The 21,890-nt window shown below is 44.6% G+C and overlaps 1 protein-coding gene across 5 annotated transcripts; it reads left to right on the forward strand.

Moving 5' to 3' along the window:
• Positions 1-294: 294 nt before the first annotated feature.
• ZNF287 (zinc finger protein 287) lies at positions 295-20,723 on the forward strand. Of its 5 annotated transcripts, none has more exons than XM_084762775.1 (6): positions 295-733; positions 3,339-3,940; positions 4,551-4,642; positions 6,966-7,092; positions 7,438-7,524; positions 16,898-20,723. In XM_084762775.1, the coding sequence occupies exons 2-6, from the start codon at positions 3,535-3,537 to the stop codon at positions 18,466-18,468; spliced, it is 2,283 nt and encodes a 760-aa protein (XP_084618901.1). In that variant the 5' UTR covers positions 295-733; positions 3,339-3,534; the 3' UTR covers positions 18,469-20,723. The 5 variants fall into 5 exon arrangements, with proteins under 5 accessions (XP_084618901.1, XP_084618904.1, XP_084618902.1 ...); XM_084762778.1 differs by having other exon boundaries at positions 295-700; XM_084762776.1 differs by having other exon boundaries at positions 295-694.
• The last annotated feature ends 1,167 nt before the right edge of the window (positions 20,724-21,890 follow it).

The raw sequence follows: 21,890 nt of genomic DNA on the forward strand, positions 1-21,890 counted from the left end.
CTGCAAGCCACATTATCGACGCCTGTCTATCTCTGGGTAGTTAAAGAACTGGGCCTTACTCTCCAAGCGCTTTCCCAGCTGCTGCTACAGCCCTGACGTCCAAGAAATCTGACAGGCCACTCTCTGCCCAGGGAAACCTTAAAGTTCCTGTCAAAACCTTGCAGCTAACAACAAGCAAGTCACGGTGCTGGGTGGAGGAGGTTGCCATGGAGACAGGTCCAGGGCCAGGGGCTCGGGATGGGAAGGCTCGGGTCCGGCTTCCCATTGGCTCTACGGACGCGCAGCGTTCTCCAGTAGCACATGCGCAGTGGCGCCGAGGCGAGGTCGCTGCGAAGCCCTGGTGCTGGGGGTTCCGGCCGGAGCCTCTGGGAACCAAGCTCGGGACTGGCGGGTCCTGACGCCTCTCGGCTCCTCCCGGGGAGGGAGGCGGTGAAGCTGAGCCCCTGGTGCAGCTCGGGGTCGAGCCCGCCACGCAGGCGCCCTCCACGCCGCCGCCATTGTTGCCCGGGCTGCGCCGACGCCTCCCCCCTCGCCCCCCAAGCGTCAGGTACTGATGTCTGAGTGTCCACGGGGAGGCCGGGTCGGAGCGAGGCTGGGATGAGGAGACGGCTGGAGGCGAGGCCATCGCATCACCTCCGGCGGCGCATCCACCGGGGCATGACTGCGGGTGACTGGGTGTTGGAGCCCCCGACAAGTGCGTGTGGGTTCTTCTCCGCGTCGGGATACTTATGAGGTTGGCTTTTGGGGATCGTGCTTTCTGATTTGTACTTGAGGAGGCTTCTGCGGTGGCCTCCAATCAGGGCCCGACGGGCTTGTCTTCCCTGCTCTGAGAGTACGAGGCAGATAAATAGTTCGCCTTGGCCCCACCCCTACGAGGTTGTTTTTGGAAAGCTTCAGTTTGTCCCAATAATCTCAGATTTGCGCTGTTGCTGAGAACATCCGGAACGTCAGTGACTAAAATAGTGAAACGTTTCTTTTTTGTAAGCTGGTTAGTTTTTAACAGGTTAGAAATTAGCTATTCTGCGCATAATTCTTTTGAGTTATTGCCTCTAGCACCACCATCAATACACACACACTCAGACACACTTCAAGGATGACTTCTAAGTCTAAGGATAGAGGGAAGGAAGAGCAGGCAGAGCCCTGTGTGTGTGTGCGTGCACTGGGTCTGCTTCTGTGTTCTTGACGAGTAGCACAGTACACCATGAATTCTGGAGCTTACGGTCCATCCTTGTGCTGGCTAGTTTGATGTCACCTTGACACAAGCTATAGCCATCTGAGAGGAGGGAACCTCAACTGAGGAAATGCCTGTTTTATAAGGCTCAGCTGCTTCCTGTCTCCAGAACCCTGCCCTGATTGAGTTCCTGTCCCTGACTTCCTTTGATGATGGGCAATGATGTGGAAGCAAGTGCCAGAGAAACTTTTTCCTCCACAAGTTGCTTTTTGGTCATGTTTGTTTCATCGCACCAACAATAACCCTAACTAAAAACAGAAATTGGAACCAGAAGTGGAGGTGTTGCCATCACAGACCTGACCGTGCTGTTCTGGAGAAGATTGTGGAAGGACGTGGGAACGTTAGGTGAGAAAAGTCATTGAGTGTTGAAAGCTCGGTGAGCCGTTCTGTTGGAGCTTAGAGGATGAGAATGTTAAGAGCAGGACATATGGCGGAGGCCTGGCCAGTGAGGTTTCAGAGGGAAGCAAACGTGGCCTTTTGTGTGAAAAATCATTGGTGTCTGGTCAGATAGAACCAAATAATCGGCTATGATTAAGAAGAAGCTGGTATCACCAAGGTGAAGTCTTCTGGGAAGTGTTTCCTCAGGGTCAGGACACAGAAGCTGTGTTTCAGAGGCAGCCAAGATTATACCTCATTCTGGCTGCCACAGTTGGTAGGGTAAGAGTCAGTCAATTGGTACTGGATTTGGCGGCATGAAGGGGTCACGGAGAGCAGCTGAGGCTTGGCACTGTGGGCATGGCTAGGGTCCCTGAAGAGAGGCTGTCTTAGAGTCCGAGTTTCCGTTGCTATAATGAAACACCTGACCAGAAAGCAAGTTGGAAAGGAAAGGGTTTATTTGGCTTACAATTCCACATTGCTGTTCATCGTCAAAGGAAGTCAGGGCAGGAACCTGGAGGCAGGAGCTGATTGCGAAGGCTGTGGAGAGGTGCTGCTTTCTGGCTTGTTCTTCATGGCTTTTTCAACCTACAGAACCCAGGACCACCAGCCCAGGGATGGAACCACCCACAGTGGGCTGGGCCCTCTCCCATCAGTCACTCGTTAAGAAAATGTTTTACAGCTGGATCTTATGGGGGCATTTTCTCAACAGACATTGTGTCCTTTCAGATAACTCTAGTTTGTGTGTCAAGTTGACGTAAGACTAGCCAGCACAGAGGCTATTGGTGAAAATACAGCCCAGTTTCAGCAAGAGACCCCAGCATTTTGGAGATGTCAGGACCATGGGATGAGCACCAAGAACAGCAGCAGCAGTGGCGTGGAGCCCGCCAGAGCTGGAAGACAAGCTGTGTGTGCTGCAGAGAGTGGAGCCAGAAAAGTGACTCAAGCCTTTTGGAGGAGCCTGGAAGATCATGAGTGGATTCCAGACGCTGGACATTGAGTTATTTACACATCTGGAGTTTGGTTTTGCTTTGCTTCGACTGTGACTGTGCCCTGGTTCTTTCCTCCTGAAATAAGAAAGTAACTTTAAAAAAAAAAATCTTATAGGAGCCCATAGTTGAAAGACTTTGGACTTTAAAGGACATTAAAATTTTTAAATGTTTTCTTTTGTAACACTTGTGGGACTTTTTAAGTGTGAAAATGCTTTGTGTTGTGATGTCGATATTAATGTGTGGTCTTGGGGATGAATAAGAAAGGAAAGGTTGTGGCTAAACAGGGATGTGGTTTTGTGTCAAACTGACAGGAGGTCAGTTGTGCTGGCTAGTTTTACGTCAACTTGACACAGCAATAGTCATCTCAGAGGAGGGAACCTCAGTTGAGTAAATGCCTCTGTAAGACTGAGCCTTAGGCAAGCCTGTCTACTGAGCACTTTCTTAATTTGTAATTGATGTGGGAGGGCCCAGCCACTGTAGGTGGGGCCACCATTGAGCTGGTGGTCCTAGGTTCTATAGGAAAGCAGGCTGAGCAAGCTATAGAGAGCAAGCTGGTAAGCAGCACTCTTCCATGGGCTCCTGACTCCAGGTTCATGTCCTATTTGAGTTCCTGTCCTGACTTCCTTTGATAATGATCAGTGATGTGAAAGCCTAAGTCAAAACAAAAACAAAAACCTTGCTTTTGGGTCATGGTGTTTCATCACAGCAATAGTAACCCTAAGACAATTCTTGTGTTTCAGGGTCTTGCTCGTCCTTGAAAGTTCTGGACTCAGAATTTGTTACAAGCTTCTAACTTTACCGTGGCTCCGTTCAGGACCTGGCTGCAGCAGCCCCTGAGGGGAGAAATTATTGTGACTGTAGCATGAGACGTCAAGCAGTTGGCTCAGTACTGGAAAAATAAAGGGTACAGCCAGATTGGTTCTCCTGTCTGTAACAATGTTAGCCTCGGGGAAGAAGAAGATGGCCAGTTCTCCACGCTCAGCTGCCCTTCTAATGTGGAAGCCAGACAAGGTTCAAAATGGACCCTACAGCATGGAGAAGCAAATACTCACTTCAAGACTCTTGCGTGACACCGAAACCTGTAGACAGAATTTTAGGAACTTTCCATACCCAGATGTGGCCGGTCCTCGGAAAGCGTTGAGTCGGCTCCGAGAGCTCTGCCTGAAGTGGCTGAGACCTGAGGTTCACTCCAAGGAACAAATCGTGGAGTTGCTGGTGCTGGAGCAATTCCTGACCATCCTGCCCGGGGAGGTTAGGGCTTGGGTAAATTCTCAGTACCCAGAGAGCACCGAGGAGGTGGTGGCTCTGGTGGAGGATCTGACTCAGATCCTAGAAGAGGAAGGTGAGCATGTACAACAGGGAGGGGTAGATCCATTGCACAGTTAGAGAAGACACCTCTGAGAGCAGCGCCGACCCCTCCCCCCACCCCCCAACACACACCCTGAGTGAAATTGAGGAGAATAAAGGTCAGTGAGTGCTGAGCTTTAACATGAGGTCTGTCCTGCGTCGGGTCCCCTCCAGAGCACTTGAGACCGCCGTGTCTTGCAGAGGTTTGCACCGTTGTGCTAATAAACCATTAGTTTTATGAATTGGGTTTTACAAAAATAGGCCTCCAACTCACAACTTTGTATCAGAGATTTAGAGAACAGGAGATGGATGTAGCCTGGTGTTGGAGTGCTTGCCTCACACGCACGAGGTCCGAGCTTTAATCCCAGCACCGCCAATGAATAACAAAGAAATAGTAGAAAAGCACACTTTTTTTTAGTGCCAAAGCAGGCTTGTTTTTGAAGTCTGCATTGATGGGTTAGGGCAAGTCATTGGCCTTTTCTCTGACTGAGGTGTTAGTGAGGTTCTCAGTGTCATTTGCCCTCTCGCATTAAGAGTGTACACTTCTGCCTGGTGACGTGTGTCCCAGACCATGCAAACAGACTAATCACCATTGTCTTCCTCAGCTCCTCAGAATTCCGCCCTTCCCCAAGAAGCCCCAGAGGAGGACCCCAGACATGCTTTCCAGGCAGGGTGGCTCAATGACTTGGTGACCAAAGTGAGTCTGACTTTTCTTTTGTGACTTTAAAGTTGCTTCTTAGTGTATGAGGACATTTTGTCCCGGACCTATACCTGCTAAGCCCTCAAAAGCCCCATCCAGAACCTCAGCGGCCTCAGTTTCCCTGAGTAAACGCATGTGCCTCTCTCATCTTCCTCACTCTGACTTTAGTCAGCAGTACTGAGTGAAGGCTGAGAGACTGGCCCCACAGGCAGATGGGATCTAGGTTGGGGCTCTTGGTGCTGGTTTTGAGTCTGTAACTTGACACGGGATTCTTCAGCACTCTGACCTAAGTTCCTCGGTGCCAGGAAGGAGACTGTACACACTTACTGGGGAATCCTGGTTATCCTGGATTGTAGTGCGGGTGCTCTTATTTTCCTTCATCAAAAAGTAAAGGTTATATATTCTGTGATCAGCTGTTTGATTGGTTTTAAGAATAACAACTCAGAAAGAAAAAAAAAAAAGAATAACAACTCAGGCAAGATTAAGAGGAGGATTTCCTGCGGGCCTGTAGCCTGAGGTGGTTTGTTTGTTTGGTTGGTTGGTTGGTTGGTTGGTTTGGTTTTTCAAGACTGGGTTTCTCTGTGTAGCCCTGGCTATCCTAGTCTCACTTTGTAGACCAGGCTGGCCTCGAACTCACAGCAATCCGCCTGCCTCTGCCTCCCGAGTGTCAAACAATTATTTTTTTAAATAGATGATACTTGGAAAATCAGAAAATCTAGGGGAAATGCATTAGAAATTTAGAAGCAGACTTCTATAGAAAATAACATGTAAAAATATATCCATATTATACAAAGATCATATGCTAAGCCAAAATAAAAGGAGACTAGAGAGATGGCCCAGTAGTTAGGAGCACTGGCTTCTTTTTCAGAGGTCCTAGGTTCAATTCCCAGCACCTACATAACAGCTCACAGTTCCAAGGGATCTGACATCCTCACAGAGACACACATGCAGGCAAAACACCAATACACATGAAGTAAAAAGTTTACTCTTCAATTATTTTTCAGCTGGGCAGGGCTAAGGCATAGTGTCCTGAGTTCATAGGCTACACACTAAGACCTTGACTCAAAAATAGGTAATTTTTTATAAGTTACAACTGAAAAAGGGAGCATGCCAGAGTAATGAAGAGCCTAGTGGTGCGCACCTGTAGTCCCAGCACTAGGGGACCAGAGGCAGGTGGATCGCTGTGAGTTCAAGCAGCCAGCCTGGGCTACACAGTGAGCTCCAGGCCAGGCAGAGCTATGTAGTGAGACCCTACCTTAAAACATTTTTAAAAACAAGAACAAAAAGAGACAGTAAACTTTTCCAGTAAACGTGTCTACAAATGCAGGAGTTGATCAGGAATAAGAAAGAATAGGGATAAAAAGAACGGACCCAGCCTTTCGTTGTAGAGCAGGTAACGTTTTAATTATAGCTGGATTTGCTCTTGAGGCGGAACCAGCCCCTCTCATCCTGTTTTCAGCCTTCTGTTCTTGGGAGGTGGCTCAGTGGGCAAAACAGCGCACCACAGAGACAAGGCCTGGGTCTGGATCTGCAGAAGCCGCACAAAGCTAGATGTGATGATGCATGTCTGTTCTCTCAGAGCGCCTAAGCAAGGCAGGAGGCAGGCACAGGGGGATTCTTGGAAGTTCACAGGTCAGCTAGCAAACAGGAGACCGTGTCTCAAGTAAGCTAAAAATGAAGTAATGGCTGACTGACACCCGAGATTGTCTTCCGACAATCTCACACAGTCTACACACACACACACACACACACACACACACACACACACACACACACACACACACACACACCATGATATAGGCGTGATCCAAATACACACACACACACACACACACACACACACACACACACACACACTTTCTTATGCACAGGCACACACATATAAGTAACATCATTTTCTTTTCCTTTCTTTTTTTTCAGTGCTAGGGGTGATATTTAAGTCTAAACTCTACTAGTCCTTCCACTGAGCCCTTTTCTTCTTTAAGATGGAGCCACCAAATGCATGTGCTAGTACCAGCTGAAAACAATACATTCTACCTTATTTTCAAATGTTCCTTTAAGGACCTTTGAAGGACACTATGGAGTCAGCCATACACTGGATGAGCATTTTTGGACTTTGATCGGTTGATTGACTGGTTAAGGCAACGTCTCACAGTGTAGCTAGCTCAGGCTGAAACTTAGGCTCTCCTATCCCAACCTGTTGAATGCTGGGATTACAAGTGTCAGCCACCACGGCCAGCAGGGTGAGACACACCCAGAGTCCCACTGTCTCCTTCCTCACTAGTTCTTCCATCAAGCTAAGTTCTGTTTGATATTTTAGGAATCAATGACATTCCAGGACGTGGCCGTGGACATCACCCAGGAGGACTGGGAACTTATGCACCCTGTTCAGAAGGAACTGTATAAGACCGTGACTTTACAGAACTATTGGAACATGGTCTCTCTAGGTAAGGCCCACACTCTTGTCCCCAAGGGCTGGACACGGTATGGTCCTGCCCCTCCTTACTAAACATTAGGTTAGAGTCCAGGAGGAGCTGAAAACACAGCTTAAAGGTGAGAAGTCTCTTTCAGGCACAAAATGGTCATGTACTACTGTTCCCCCAAAAGAAAGGCTTGCTGGGTGGGTCAGTGTGCGTCAGGATGCACAGCAGTGCTGCACTGCCACTGGCTGCTCTCCTATTAGGTCACATCCGTGAGCCATTGTCTCTCCACAGACACCCAGGTAGAGATCAGGTAAGGCAAATGCACAGCTCCTTATCTCAAGATTAAATGCCTCCGTTCCTCCTGACCAGGGCTGACCGTGTACAGGCCGACTGTCATTCCCATTTTGGAAGAGCCGTGGATGGTGATAAAAGAAATTGTAGAAGGCCCTAGTCCAGGTAAGCAGAAAAGCCAGCACGTGACTTGACACTTACGAATGGCAAGGTGACTCTGCAGAGGCGCCTAGCTGGCCCAGATCTCGGAGGCTTCAGGAAAAGGTGCTGAGCACTGTTGTGGCTTCTTCAGGGTCTGCACAGTTTAGCCTCAAGGATCCCTAGAGTCCATCTCAGAGCGTGTCTGGGGTCTCATGTGCCAGTGCTCACCCCCACCCCGTATGTAAGGATGAGTCAGGGTTCTCTAAAGGAACAGAGCTGACTGAATTACATATCTATATATGTATCTATAGTATATAATAAATCCTGTATGTAATAAACATGGGAGATATATATATATATATAGATATATATATATATATATATATATATATATATATGATTTATTAGAGTGGCTTACAGGCTATGGCCCACATAATCCAACAATGGCTGTCTCCTAACAGAAAGGCCAAAGAATCCAGTAGTCAGTTGTTCAGCCCCTGACACTGGATATCTCCGTACCCCGATGTGGTATTGGAATTCCAGGGAGTTACTGGGGAGCTGCTGCCTCCAGTCTGTATTGGATCCTGAAGAGTTTGCCTCTGACACCAGCCAAGGAGTGCCTCAGCACCTGGACAGGTGAACTTGACAGAGAGAGAGGGAAAGCAGGCATCCCTCCTCAGAGTTCTTTTCTGTGGGTTGCTGCCAGAGGGTGTGGCTCAGATTTAGGGTGAGTCTTCCCCCACTGGCAAGCCTGGCTGCCTAAGTGTCCTTGACTGGTGATGTAGTAAGTTGACAACCAAGATGAGGCAAGTATAGACAGCCACAAAAACTTACATCTCAGACTCCCTTGGCATTTTAGTTTATTTTACTGTGTTTACCAACAAACCGCTTTGTGTGCAGTCATAGTATCTCGCCTGCACGCAACACTCAGTCCCTCTGTGTCCCCAGAATCAACTGACTGTTGATTCTGCCCATGGTCCACTGTTGTGTACAAATCTGTAAGATAAGCAGAAGTTGGTCTAAACCTTGAGCAACTTGCTGGTCTCCAGGACAAAACCTGGATTTTTAAGTAACTGTTTGTATTTTCAAAATAAGATTCTGGTTTGACCCTGGAAACCCTTGTCTCTGGCATTGTGTTTGCTCACAGGGGGGAGGGTTTTTCATATAAAGTCAGGATAAAAATCTTTTCAAAAACTGGGCATGTGACTCACTGAGGAGTACCTCCCAGCATGCACAGGGGCTGGAACTTGATCCCAGCAGTGAAAAAGAATAAAAGGGACTGTGGCTTTTTTCAGAAAATATCTAAGCTGGGCGTGGTGGCACACACCCATAATCCCAGCAAGTGTGTGATTGTGCATAGCCAGCCCAGGTGAACAGTGAGACCCCGCCACTGGGATCAGAGGTGTGCGCCACCACACCTCACCTTCAAAAATGTTTTTTAAAAGATTTATTTATTTATTATATGTATACAGTGTTCTGCCTACATGTACACCTGCAGGCCAGAAGAGGCATCAGATTACACTACAGATGGTTGTGAACCACCATGTGGTTGCTGGGGATTGAACTCAGGACCTTTGGAAGAGCAGGCAGCACTGTTAACCACTGAGCCATCTCTCCAGCCCGTCAAAAATGTTTCTTAAATGTTCCCCAGCACTTGGGAGGCAGAGGCTGGTGGATCTCTGGGCTCAAGGCCAGCCTGGTCTACAGTTTGCAGGACAGCCAAGGCTACACAGAGAAGCCCTGTCTTGAAATACCAAACAAAAAACAAGTGCATAAAAAGCTGTTTCATTCTTTTTTTTTTTTCCCTCCCATTCTTATCTCCTTTGCAATAACTTGATTTTGAAAGACTGCAAACTTGTAGAAAAGTTGGAACCTTAATGCATGGAACATCAGTTCACCTGGAGTCGTGAATTGCTATTGCTCATTTGAACGGCTCAAGATGTTTTCTTCCCAAGTCTGCTCCCATCCAGAGCTTCTGTCCTGCCACCTGCTGGCTCTTGTCATTAGTCCCTTTTAATGTAAAGTTGTCCCCTGCACTAGCTTGCCCTCCCCCCCTGCCCCTCCCCCAACTCTCGCGCTCTCTCTCAGGTGGGAAGTTGGCTTTTGGTTTTTCAAGACAGGGTTTCTCTGTGTAGCCCTGGCTATCCTAGACTCCCTTTGTAGACCAGGCTACCCTCAAATTCACAGAGATCTGCCTGCCTCTGCCTTCTGGAGTGCTGAGACTACAGGCTTGAGCCACTGTGCCCAGCTCTTTCCTCCTGTTGACTGATCTGTGCTGTCACTTTTTTCTGTCTGTTTAGCTTTCACAGGATTGGGTTATTGCACTTCCACACACGCTTGGTTGTGGGGGGGGGGGGGTCTCTCCACAGTGCCCTTCCACCCTCACTTAGTGCGCCTTGTTGACTTGGTTGTAGTGGGTCGCTCCGCCGTGCCCTTCCGCCCTCAGGGCACCTTGTTTCCCTTCCATAGCTCTTGTGTCCGTGACTCTCCCCACCTCATGGGCCCCTTTGTAATCTCGAAGCCATCGCTCCCATTTATACGTCATGCCTGTTTAACAACTGGAGGCTAATGGGCCAGGGAAGTGGCTCCATGGGTAATTTAGATGCTTCCCACACAAGCCTGGCGACCCACACACACAAGGCAGAAGAAGATAACAGACTCCACAAAATTGTTCTCTGACCTCAACACCCGTGGCTTTGGCACACATACCCAGACACGCACATCATGCATGCATGTACACATAGATTATTTTCTAACAAATGAAAAGAATTAGAAAACTATTTCAGAAACATATGTCTTTCTGAGCCTGGCTTACCTCACTTAGTATGTTTTCCAGATTCATCCACTTTTCTACAAATGGATAGAATTCCATCACCTCACGTCATCGTTATGCGTTCATCTGTCGGCATCTAGGCAGAATCCATGTCCTTGTGTAAAAAGAGGAGCAGTGAGTGTGAATGAGCAGGTGTCACTCTGGCAGGATGTAAAGTCCTTTGGGTATGTGCTCAGGACTGCTAAGCTGGGTCATATGACACAGCTGTTAGTTTTTTGAGACATCTCCATACTGATTTCCTTACGCATAGACTTTTTTCTTTTTCCTTTTTTTTTTAAGTCTTTCATGATAATATTTTTAAGAGTCTTGTTTACAGAGCAATCCTAATTTCTCTGCTTCCTCATGAATAGATTCCATCTCATCCGTTTGTTGTTTATTTGACTGTTTGTTTGTTTGTCTGAGATAGGCTCTCACTCTGCCTCAAACTCAACAATCTGCCTGCCTCCTCTCTCTCCTGAGGTAAAAAGTGGTGTTCACCACCATGCCTGGCAGCTTTCTGGTTTTTAAAGTCATGAGTTCATACTGATAAATCTAATTAAAGTCAAGTGCCATAAGTATTCTTATCCCATTTTGTATTTTTTATCCTATATAATACCTAGGCTGGTTCACACCTCAGTATGTTTACTTCTTTGCTCTGTTATATATTCCACAGATACTTTTAGAATTATTAGCTGGGCAGTGGTGGCGATCGCCTTTGATCCCAGCACTTGAGAGGCAGAAGCAAGTGGATCTCTGCAGCCTGGTCTGCAAAGCAAGTCCAGGACAGTCAAGGCTACACAGAGAAACCTTGTCTCAAAAAAAAAAAAAGAATTATTATACATCAGTGTTGCTACCAGTAACAAACTATTAGAAAGCTTATAATTTCATTGAAGCCTTTTTTATTTTGTCCTTATACCATATCTGACTAAGGGATATAGTCTTGCTTTTTTATTTTATATAAAAACACTAACATAGTTCAGAAATTAGAACTATATAAAAAGACATAAACTCTGATGCTTTCTACTCCCTGCAGATAATCTTTCTATTAATTTCTTTCTGAATTCTCTTTCTTGTGTTTCCTTTTGTAAAAAAATAATAATAATAACATTTTAAATACAAAGAACATTTTGTATTACTCTTGCATTTTGCTATTATTGCTAACTTAAGACACCAACTTGAATATCCACTAATACAGAATTAACAATGACTTAAACAATAATGACAAAGTTCTGTGTGCTTTCTCTTTTTTAAAAAGTTTACTTGTTTATTACATATTCTAAGGATTACTACTGGAAAAGCTAATTCTTTTCCATAATCATGGCATTTAACTAACAGAATTTTTGGCAATTTCACTGGCACACGGGAGCAGTCATGTGGAGTAGTGAGATAACCTCAGCTGGTCAGGATGCTCTCTGGGAGGTACTGCTGGTAGAACCACTTGAGTGAACCTCATAACATAGGGGGTTACACCATCTAGGGGCTCAGGTTAGGCTACAAAGTGAAGGGGGCTGTTTGCAGTTATGTGTGAGAGATTTTGATAAGCACAGAAACTGGGAAAGGCCAGGTTCTTTTAAGTTTTCTGTTTCTAGCCAGCCCTTACCCAGTGCCTAATGTCCCCTGCAGATGGCTCCTGTCAGCTCCCTTCCAGTTGAATCTAGCTTTGTCCTGTGCCCCTGGACTGCTTGCACTGTCATCTGCGAATGCTGAGGGTTTTGCTGTCTTGCCAGCTCACATATGAGCAGTTTGTTGAGCCTTTGATTAGGGCATCTCATCTGTTCTACTCAAGAAAAGAGCCAGGTGTGATGTCTCGCCTCTTTCATAGCAGCACGTGGGAGGCAGAGGCAGGCAGAGCTATGTAAGTTCATCGCCAGCCTGGTCCATGTAGCTGGTTTAGGCAGCCAGGGCTACAGAGAGACCTGTCTAAAAGAGTTGATAAAGGAAATTGAAACATGCGTATTTTGTAAATAACAGTTTGGGTCTTCAGTGGTCATTACTGTGTCATAACTGTTTTGTTTTTGTTTTTGTTTTTGCTTTTGTTTTTGTTTTTTTCCGAGACGGGGTTTCTCTCTGTATCCCTGGCTATCCTGGACTCAATCTATAGACCAGGCTGGCCTCAAACTCACAGAGATTCACCTGTCTCCACCTCCTAAGCGCTGGGATTAAAGGTGTGTGCTGTCCTGTCCTGCTCAAAACCATTTTTTAATGTGTATGATTTTTTTTTTGGCTACATGTATGTATGTGTACCATGTGTCTGTGGTATCTGTGGAGGTAGAAGAGGGTGTCAGATCCCCTGGGATGGGAGTTAAGGATGGTTGTTAGCCATCATGTGGGTGCTGAGAACCTCTGCAAGGGGAAAGGCGCCCTTAACTGCCGAGCCAGCTCTCCAGCCCCTGGTCAGAACTCCTGTAGTTATGTTTGTACAGGACCTAGCCACACTGTGAGGCTCAATTCAGATCCACCAACTCCCCTGTGGCTTCTGTTACCTACTGAGTCAACATTGGTTCCCCTATTGGAAATGCTAGACTACTGTTGGACCTTACTAGCCAATAAGACAGCCCTGCTAAGCAACCACCCTGGTTAGTTATGTACACGTACTTCAGCCTTGACTCAGGGTCTCAGTCCCTAATAGACTGATTTGCGTCAGTGTATTTGTATCTGTGAGCTTTTGCTTTTAGCTTGTTATAATTTGTGGTGTAATTCAGAGGTAGAGCACTTATCTAGAATGCCTGTGGGCCTGGATTCAGTGTGTGTGTGTGTGTGTCTGTGTGTGTCTGTGTCTGTGTGTCTGTGTGTGTCTGTATGTGTATGTGTGTGTATGTGTCTGTGTGTCTGTGTGTCTGTGTGCATGGGCATGTGTGTGTGTGTGTGTGTGTGTGTCTGTGTGTCTGTGTGCATGGACATGTGTGTGTGTCTGTATGTGTCTGTGTGTGTGTATGTGTCTGTGTGTCTGTGTGCATGGACATGTGTGTGTGTCTGTGTGTGTGTGTGTGTGTGTATGTGTCTGTGTGCATGGGCATGTGTGTGTGTGTCTGTGTGTGTGTCTGTCTGTCTGTGTGTGTGTGTGTGTGTGTCTGTGTGTCTGTGTGCATGGGCATGTGTGTGTGTCTGTATATTCCGAGTACTTCCTTTCTCGGTGGATGTAGACTCTGTAGCCTGATTACACAGACATTAACTGAGCTTCTAGGACCAGCTGGTTCTCTTTGTTTACCTACCTACTTGTTGAATCCAGTCTTGTTTCATTCTTTTGAGGCAGGACAACATCCTGACTTGAGAGTTATCTTTTAAATTTTTTCACCTATAAAAAAATCAGTGTAACTACACTTCTAGTGCTAAATAGCAGTAAAAGTAACAGCCAGTTTATTAAAAATCAGAAGAAGAAAACTGTTTTCCCTCCTCCTTTTCTAGCCAGTCGTGTCAGCTCTCCTCCTTTGCCGTTATCTCTAGACACAGTCTGCTCTCAGCTGTGCTTTTTATATTTGAATAAAAGTAATGAAGATGGTTTGTGCATTCACGCAGGATAGGGGAGCAAATTAAATACGTGGCTTCTCCCCTCAGTGATTGCCAGGACCTCAGCATTTGTGTGTGTGATACATGTGGCTCGGCTCTCCATCCCGCCATGTGCTGTTTTACACTTGCTTGCTCTGCCCAGCCTTTCCTCCATGTTCCTAGGCCTCCCTGATTTTACCAGTCACCACTATTCCACGCACGCCCTGCTCCACCCAGCCCCTTGCTCATAGATGCAGCATTTTCATTTCCAGTGGGCAAATACTGTCCTATTGAATTGACAGATTTGTAAAGTTATTATACCTTGAGTTGCGTTTAGTTTCTGAACCATCCAGTATCTTTTTCTATATTATAAATTATTCATCATATTATATACCCAAGACTTAAGTTACATATTTCCCACTTGGTATCGTAGGAATATTATTGAGGAAAGGTTGGGGAATGGAGGAAAAGGAAATACTCGGAGACTCAGGCAAATGCGGTGCCAGCTGAAGGTCTTAAAGCCCCGGAGAATTTATTTTCTGGTTCTCCATCTGTCTCCATCTCTCCTTGCTTGCTGTCTGTCTGCTTGCTTGCACCCCTGCTTGCTCATTGGTCCCCATCTTTCTATCTCTCTTGCTTGCTGTTCCCCGTCTCGCTTACACTCTCATGTCTGTTACTTGCTTGCCTTCTCATTGAGCCAACCTCAGTATTTTATTGAAATGACGTTCAGTTTTTTCATTACAGATGACATCATGATTTTTTTCCATCTTTTACAATCACTAGGACAATCAAAAATCAACACAGTAGCAAGGAAATACAAAAAGTTCTGTAACCCACAACAAAGATCAATCAGTTTTCAAGCACTGGTCAGCATAACCTGATCATTATTTTTTAAACAATACACAGGAAAAATTAACCACAAATTTCCCCAGGCTAACACCAATTTGTTTACAAGATGGTCATAGCAATATAACTTGAGCTAAATATTTTCTAAAGAAAAAACTTGACCTACTTCCAGTCCTAGACCAACAGGTGTGCTAGCCAAGCCTAGGCTAACTGCCAAGGGGTCCCCTATTGTAAAATATCTGTAAAGCATGATGTTCCAAGCCCACCTTCTAGTGTTCTCCAAGCAGATTCTAAAGAAATGTTTCCACAGGTAACAGCATCTAGCCAGGTACCCTTATGTCCAGGTCTTAACTTTCTTTCTTGCTGTTTCTGCTTGGGTGCTCACAGTCAGAGTGAAAAACTCTCTCATTGTCTCAAGCCTTTGGTCAGATGCCCTCTTTCAACATTCTCTGTGGGAAAAAGTTTTCCCTGTATGATTTTCCTTAGGGCTGAAAAATAAAGAGAAAAAAACAGATTTGGGAGAAATAGCAGGTTTCTAAACAACATTACACCTGAACCATAGATAATATTTAGGGGCATTGGTGATCAGCCAGAGATCTTTGGAACTTTGCCAAGCAAAGACTCGACAGCTGCTCTGGATGTCTAGAGATCATACTAGACAGTCAGAGGTCTCTGGAACTTTGTCAAGCAAAGCCTCTACCACTTAATCCTCATATCTGCAGCAGGGTGTAATATAAAACTTGTTTTAAATCGTCATATTGGAAATATAGCAGCAGGTATCAATAAATGCATACTTCGGTGCCTTGCAGCCAGGTTTTGGGTTAGAGATTATCTTTGTTTGTATTTTGTGTAAACAAATTATTACCATTACAAGTCATTATCACTCTTCCAAGTTCAGTTGGCTGGCCACCAAATCTGAAGTCTTGGACCATTTTTTGAAGAAAAGGTAAAAAAAAAAAAAAAAAAAAAGATATAAGCTATTTTCAGAGTTTACATCTAAGTTGAAAATATAGAAAATACACAAAGTTGTGAAGTAATTATATAAGACCAAGTTCTATCACTATATAAGTTGCACCATACTGAAATTGCTAATATTCAGCCATTTGGCCGTTAAGACAATTTAGGCTTTCATTCATCTCCTCTAGGTTTAGACTGCAGGAAGGAACGCTGTGAAGAAAACAAAGTGAACGACAAGCATCTCTTTCAATGGGTAGAAAGTGTCTTAGGAGCAGACAGTCTGGGGTTAGCATGGCATCTGGACTGTGGACGTAGCTTTGAACTTTAACTTAATATGAGGTGTAAAGTGGGGAGGGGCCTTTTTAGTCTTTAGGCTGCTTGTCCTCCCATTCTGCTGTGGAACAAAACAGCTTCAGTGCTTTCTAAAACCAAGCATTCAGCCTCCCTTGCCAAAGGCTCTCAAGTATGTTTGGGGAGACCCAATTATTTCAACCCATGTCCAAGGTGACAGTGAAACTTACTTACACGGCTAGTCTGGAGATACTGGAGTCAAGAACTGTTTGGCACTCCATGGGATTACTTTAGGAATATATGAAGCCAGGCATGGTGGCACACGCCTTTAATCCTAGCAGTCGGGAGGCAGAGGCAGCTGGATCTCTGTGAGTTCCAGGCCCAGCCTAGTCTACAACCGAGTCAAGGACAGCCAAGGCTACACAGAGAAACCCTGTCTCAACCAAAAATTTAAAAAATACATTATATGATAGCCTGGCTTAATAGTACATGGCCTATAATCCCAGGAGTAGGGAGGCTTATGCAGGTGGATCTCTGTGAACCCGAAGAAACCTGGTCTACAGAGTAAGTTCCAGGACAACCAAAGCTACATAGACCCTGACTTTAAAAAAAAACCTTTATTATTATTATTATTATTATTATTATTATTATTATTATTATTATTATTATTATTGTGCATATAGATTGGAAGAGAAAATAAGAAAGCAGCATACTGACTTTATGAGACCGTTGTATGTATAAATTACTCCATGTATCCCAAGTTTCTCGTACCACTGTCCCCTGCCTCCTCTGTGTACTTTATACAATGCTGACTAGAAAGTAGCCTGTTTTTAGTGATTTTTCTCCTCCTTTTCTAAGCATTCATTTTCCCTTTCTAAACTTTAAAGACCATAAAGTGAAATTATCAGGACCATAATCTTGAGATAGTATTTTATTCATGTATATTATTTTGTTTCCTTTTTTAAAAAAACAGAGTGAGAGTTTCAATCTTTGTTTTTATTTCAGAATGGGAAACTAAAGTTCAAGCACATACTCCATTAAATGAACTTCCTGAACTCAAACAGAGTGGAACCCAGACCGTCAAAATGGAAGAATCTGATGGCTACGATGACAGCTTTGAGAGTCAGCCCGTGTATGACTTCAGGAAGCTTCATATGGATCAGAGAGACTTCGGTTTGAAGTCAGAGCTTTCCCAAGAAGACCCTACAGAAGAATATCTTAGTAAATATGATATATATAGAAATAACTTCGAAAAGCACACGAACCTAATTTTACAGTTTGACACCCAATCAAATAATAAAACTTCTCTGTATAATGAAAGCAAGCCAACATTCAGTCATGTCTCATCTAGTGTTGTTGTACACGGGAAAATACTTCCTGGAGATAAGCCTTATTCATGTAATCGCTGTGGGAAAAAATTTAGGAAATACCCATCACTCCTGGCACACCGAAATAACCATGCCAAAGAGAAGCCTTATGAGTGTGAAGAGTGTGGCAAAGAATTTAAGCATGTGTCATCCCTCATCGCACATCAGAGAATGCATACTGGAGAAAAACCATACGAATGCCACCAGTGTGGTAAAGCCTTCAGCCAGCGCGCACACCTCACTATACATCAGAGGATTCATACTGGAGAAAAACCCTACAAGTGTGATGATTGTGGAAAAGACTTCAGTCAGCGCGCACATCTTACTATCCATCAAAGGACACATACTGGAGAGAAACCCTACAAATGTTTGGAATGCAGTAAAACCTTTAGCCATAGCTCATCACTGATTAATCATCAAAGAGTTCATACTGGAGAGAAACCATACATATGCAATGAATGTGGGAAAACGTTCAGTCAGAGCACACACCTTCTCCAACACCAGAAAATCCATACTGGGAAAAAACCATATAAGTGCAACGAGTGTTGGAAAGTGTTTAGTCAAAGCACTTACCTTATCCGACATCAGAGAATCCACTCTGGGGAAAAGTGCTATAAATGCAGCGAGTGCGGGAAGGCCTTTGCCCATTCTTCAACTCTTATCCAACATCAGACCACTCACACCGGAGAGAAATCCTACATATGTAAGGTGTGCGGCAAAGCCTTCAGCCAGAGCGCTAACCTTACTCAGCACCACAGAACACACACTGGAGAGAAACCATATAAGTGTAGCGTGTGTGGGAAAGCCTTCAGCCAGAGTGTGCACCTTACACAGCACCAGAGGATTCACAACGGAGAGAAGCCCTTTAAGTGCAGCGTCTGTGGGAAAGCCTACAGACAAGGTGCAAATCTCACTCAGCATCAAAGGATTCACACTGGGGAGAAACCCTATAAGTGTAACCAGTGTGGGAAGGCTTTTATTTATTCTTCGTCACTTAATCAGCATCGAAGAACTCACACCGGAGAGAGGCCCTATAAATGCAGTCATTGTAACAAAGATTTTAGCCAGAGAACATGCCTTATTCAGCACCAGAGGATTCACACCGGAGAGAAGCCCTACGCGTGCCGTATCTGTGGCAAAAGCTTCACCCAGAGTACAAATCTGATCCAACATCAGCGCGTTCACACAGGTGCCAGGCATCGCAATTAGCGCACACGGGAGACTTGGTTTACGCTTTACAACTTGATTGCTTACATTTCGTTGTGTGCTGTGCTGAAACACCCAAAAGATATCTAAAGCGGTGCAGTGTGCTGGATCTTGCAGTATCATCGGAAGTACCAGAATTAGTAAAATGGCTCTCATCTAATTTAGAGTTAGTGTGAAACTTAAAACTCCATCAACGGTTTAGCTTCTATCTGATATCACTTGAACTCACTCCAGAAAGAAATACTATGAAAGGGTATTTTAAAACCTGTGACTCATCAACTTGTATATTTCAAGTTTGTTTTATTGAGGCCTTATGACTATAACTCGGGAAAGCGTTCATGAAGTAGATCTCACACTAAAAAGCAACCCTGATATCATAGGAAAGAAGACAGTTGCTTCGGGGCCTTTGCTTCATCCTAGCTTTGAAGCCTTAAAATAAGTAAAAGGTCCCCCCACCCCACTTTTTGCTCCCTCTTTCCCCACTGCAATTCCCATGTGAGGCCAGTAAGCTTGAGGAGAAGAAAGATCTAAGAGAATGTTAAAAGATCTGCATGACCACTATTAACCACTTCCTCCAGGAAGAGAAGGCAGTCTGACAGGATAGAGGGTCAGTGTGTTCAAACCCTGGCCATGTACAACTCTGACAGGCACAGATTGGACACCCCAAGCCTAAAGTCATCTTTAGTACAATAGTATTTTTAGTTTCACTTGCTTTTGACATCCAGTATCACCCTGAAGGAAGAAAGACAGGCACTGTGTTCCCATTTTTTCCCCATCTGGCTTTTAAATTCACAACTTTACTCGTGGCTCTTACTGTAGCAAAGCCTGTTTTTTTTCCATTGAAACATTTCTTGAGAGCCTACTGTGCTCAGGACACAGACTTCTTGATTGAACCCTTTCCATTAACAAAGAAAGGTCAAGGACATGCTCTTAACTGTTTTGCCATGGAACAAGCATAATCCTACCTAAATGGGTTGCCAGATGCTACCCTAAAAGCCAAGTTGAGTGAGCAGTGAACACAGCTATATAACTAATGTAGAACAAGTAATGGAAAAATTGGTCTGAGGCCAGTGCAGAGGTGGCAAGAGAAGCCAGGGTGAAAAGGAGTAAGGAGGCAGGTATGCAAATAATTGATGTAAACCGAGCATGGAGGAACACGCCTTTAATCCCAGCACTCAGGAAGCAAAGGCAGGCAGATCTCTGTGAGTTCTCAGCCAGCCTGGTCTACAAAGCAAGTCCAGGACAACCAGGGCTACACAGAGAAACCCTGTCTTGAAAAACCAACTAAGAAGTGAAATAGAAATGACACCTAATGTGTTAGGAAAACGTTTCATTGGAAAAGCCATCAGTGATCAATAAACAATAACTGAGTTTATGGGTCTTAAACAGCATAAAAGGAAGACTGGCAGGAACCAACTGTTTTCTAAATTTCCTGTTGTGTTTCCTACTTGTAGTGTCCGGCTCTCAAAATATACAGCTGAGCTTCATCTTGCTCGCTCTTGTTTCTCCAGTGCCTTGCGTATGATCAATATATGTTGGTTGAATTGATGAGTAAATTATATAAATCAGAGTTGAATAGTGAGGTAGAATCACCAGCATGGGGAGAAAATTGGGGACTGAAGATAAGTTTTGTGTCCATGTATCACTCACTTAGCAAATACTGTTGGCTGTGTACTGATGGCTTAGGAATGGAGAGCCAGCAGCTGTGGGGTGTCATTGCCCAGTGGACGTTCCCTTAACTAAATGACAGGAAACAAAATTCTGGACCAGCAGTCCCTAAGCTTACATGGACGATAGAGCATCACTAGACACCACAACAGGAGCTGCAGAAAGGCTGAGTGCCGGCATCCTAAGGAGGCTGTCTTTGTGGAAGGGTTTTCTTAATGAACCTGTCACTTCCTCTTTTCCTGACGTTAGTTACCCTTGACTTCATAGTAGTCACAAGATACTGGTTAAAAAAATTCTCAGATGATGCTTACTCCACAATTATGTTAAGAATAACAAGTGTGTTTACTAGACGACTTTGATGTTGCTTCCTGCCTGGCATAACCCACTGGTGTGAGTGTGGCGTGCTCCAGGCCGCAGGGCAGTACTTGGTGCTTCCTGCCTTTGTGTGTTTTATGTAAATAATGCATTTATGAAGTCTTCCACTGGTACACAGAGGCAAGTAAGGCTCTTGTGAGAAAAAATAGAATACTAGTGCAAAATCCTGTCTTTATGTGTTTTCACCATATTAAAGTTGTCTTGCCCATAAGTAATTCAAGAGGTTTTTAGCAAGTATTTCCTACACCTTTTTATTAGGAACATTGCTAAAGATGTAAGAGTTTAGAAATCATAAAATTAACCATACCCACCACTTTAAAGTTAATATTTTCCATATTGAAAAGTAAAGACATTTCACCTCTAAGTACATCTCATAAAAATAGGTCATTCCCATAACTGTAGCACCTCAGAGAAAATGGGTCGTCCTTTCTAACATCTAACACCCAGGCTGTTTCCTGATTTCCGCTGTTCCAGGTTCCAGCACACCCTTAATTGTATCGGTGTCCTCTACCTAAAACAGCCCCTCTGGTTTTATCTCGTTCTCAGGGTGTGTTGGTTGTCATACTCAGGATTTAGCTGATAGTTTAGACATGGCTTGTGTGTGATACAGCGTATGTCCCGAGGCTTCTGTAAATTAGAAGTTGAGGCCAAAGGCTTAACTGAGCTCAGGTTAAACATCTTAAACCACAGCATTTCATAGTTGCGTTTTCTCCCACATCACCAAAACACTGTCAGGTCAACACACTGTTGATGACGTGACAGTTGACTATTGAGGTGATAACCACGAAATTGTCCCAGTGTAATTCTTCCTGTTATGGTTAACTGTCTGTGGACTGACACTTGGGCAGTGCGGCTGTCCTCTCCACCAATAGTTCTGTACCTAATTATAATGTTACCTAGCAGTAGTCCTTGCCTGAGTCAGTCTCTTCATCGAGGTCTACAAAACGAGTCACTTTCTATTGCTCTTCCCACATTTATTGAGCAGTAATTCTGCAAGGATGAATTTTCCTTCATTAGCTGAAAATGCATTAGAAGCAAGGTTATGCTTAGCTCTTAACCACTAACGAGGCAGTTTTGGAGTTTTCTGTTGTCAACCCTGAGGACAGATGAGTCTATTAGTCCTTTCCAGTCACTGTTCCTGTGAACCCTCTGGCATTGCCTCTTCAGTGCTTTATTGCCTTCTATTATGGGATATCTCAAGTTCATCCCATACTTCCGTTGCCCCAAACTTGTGTGGGAACAGCTCTAAGGAAACTCGTGTCTCCTTTTTATAAGTAGCTTTTTAGAAACAAGATCTGGGCACTAATGCACAACTCGTGTCTCCTTTTTTTTAATTTTTATTTTATTAATTTATTCTTATTACATCTCAATGGTTATCCCAT

This window comes from Acomys minous (assembly GCF_964271855.1).
Source record: "Acomys minous genome assembly, chromosome: 16".
NCBI lineage: Eukaryota > Metazoa > Chordata > Mammalia > Rodentia > Muridae > Acomys > Acomys minous.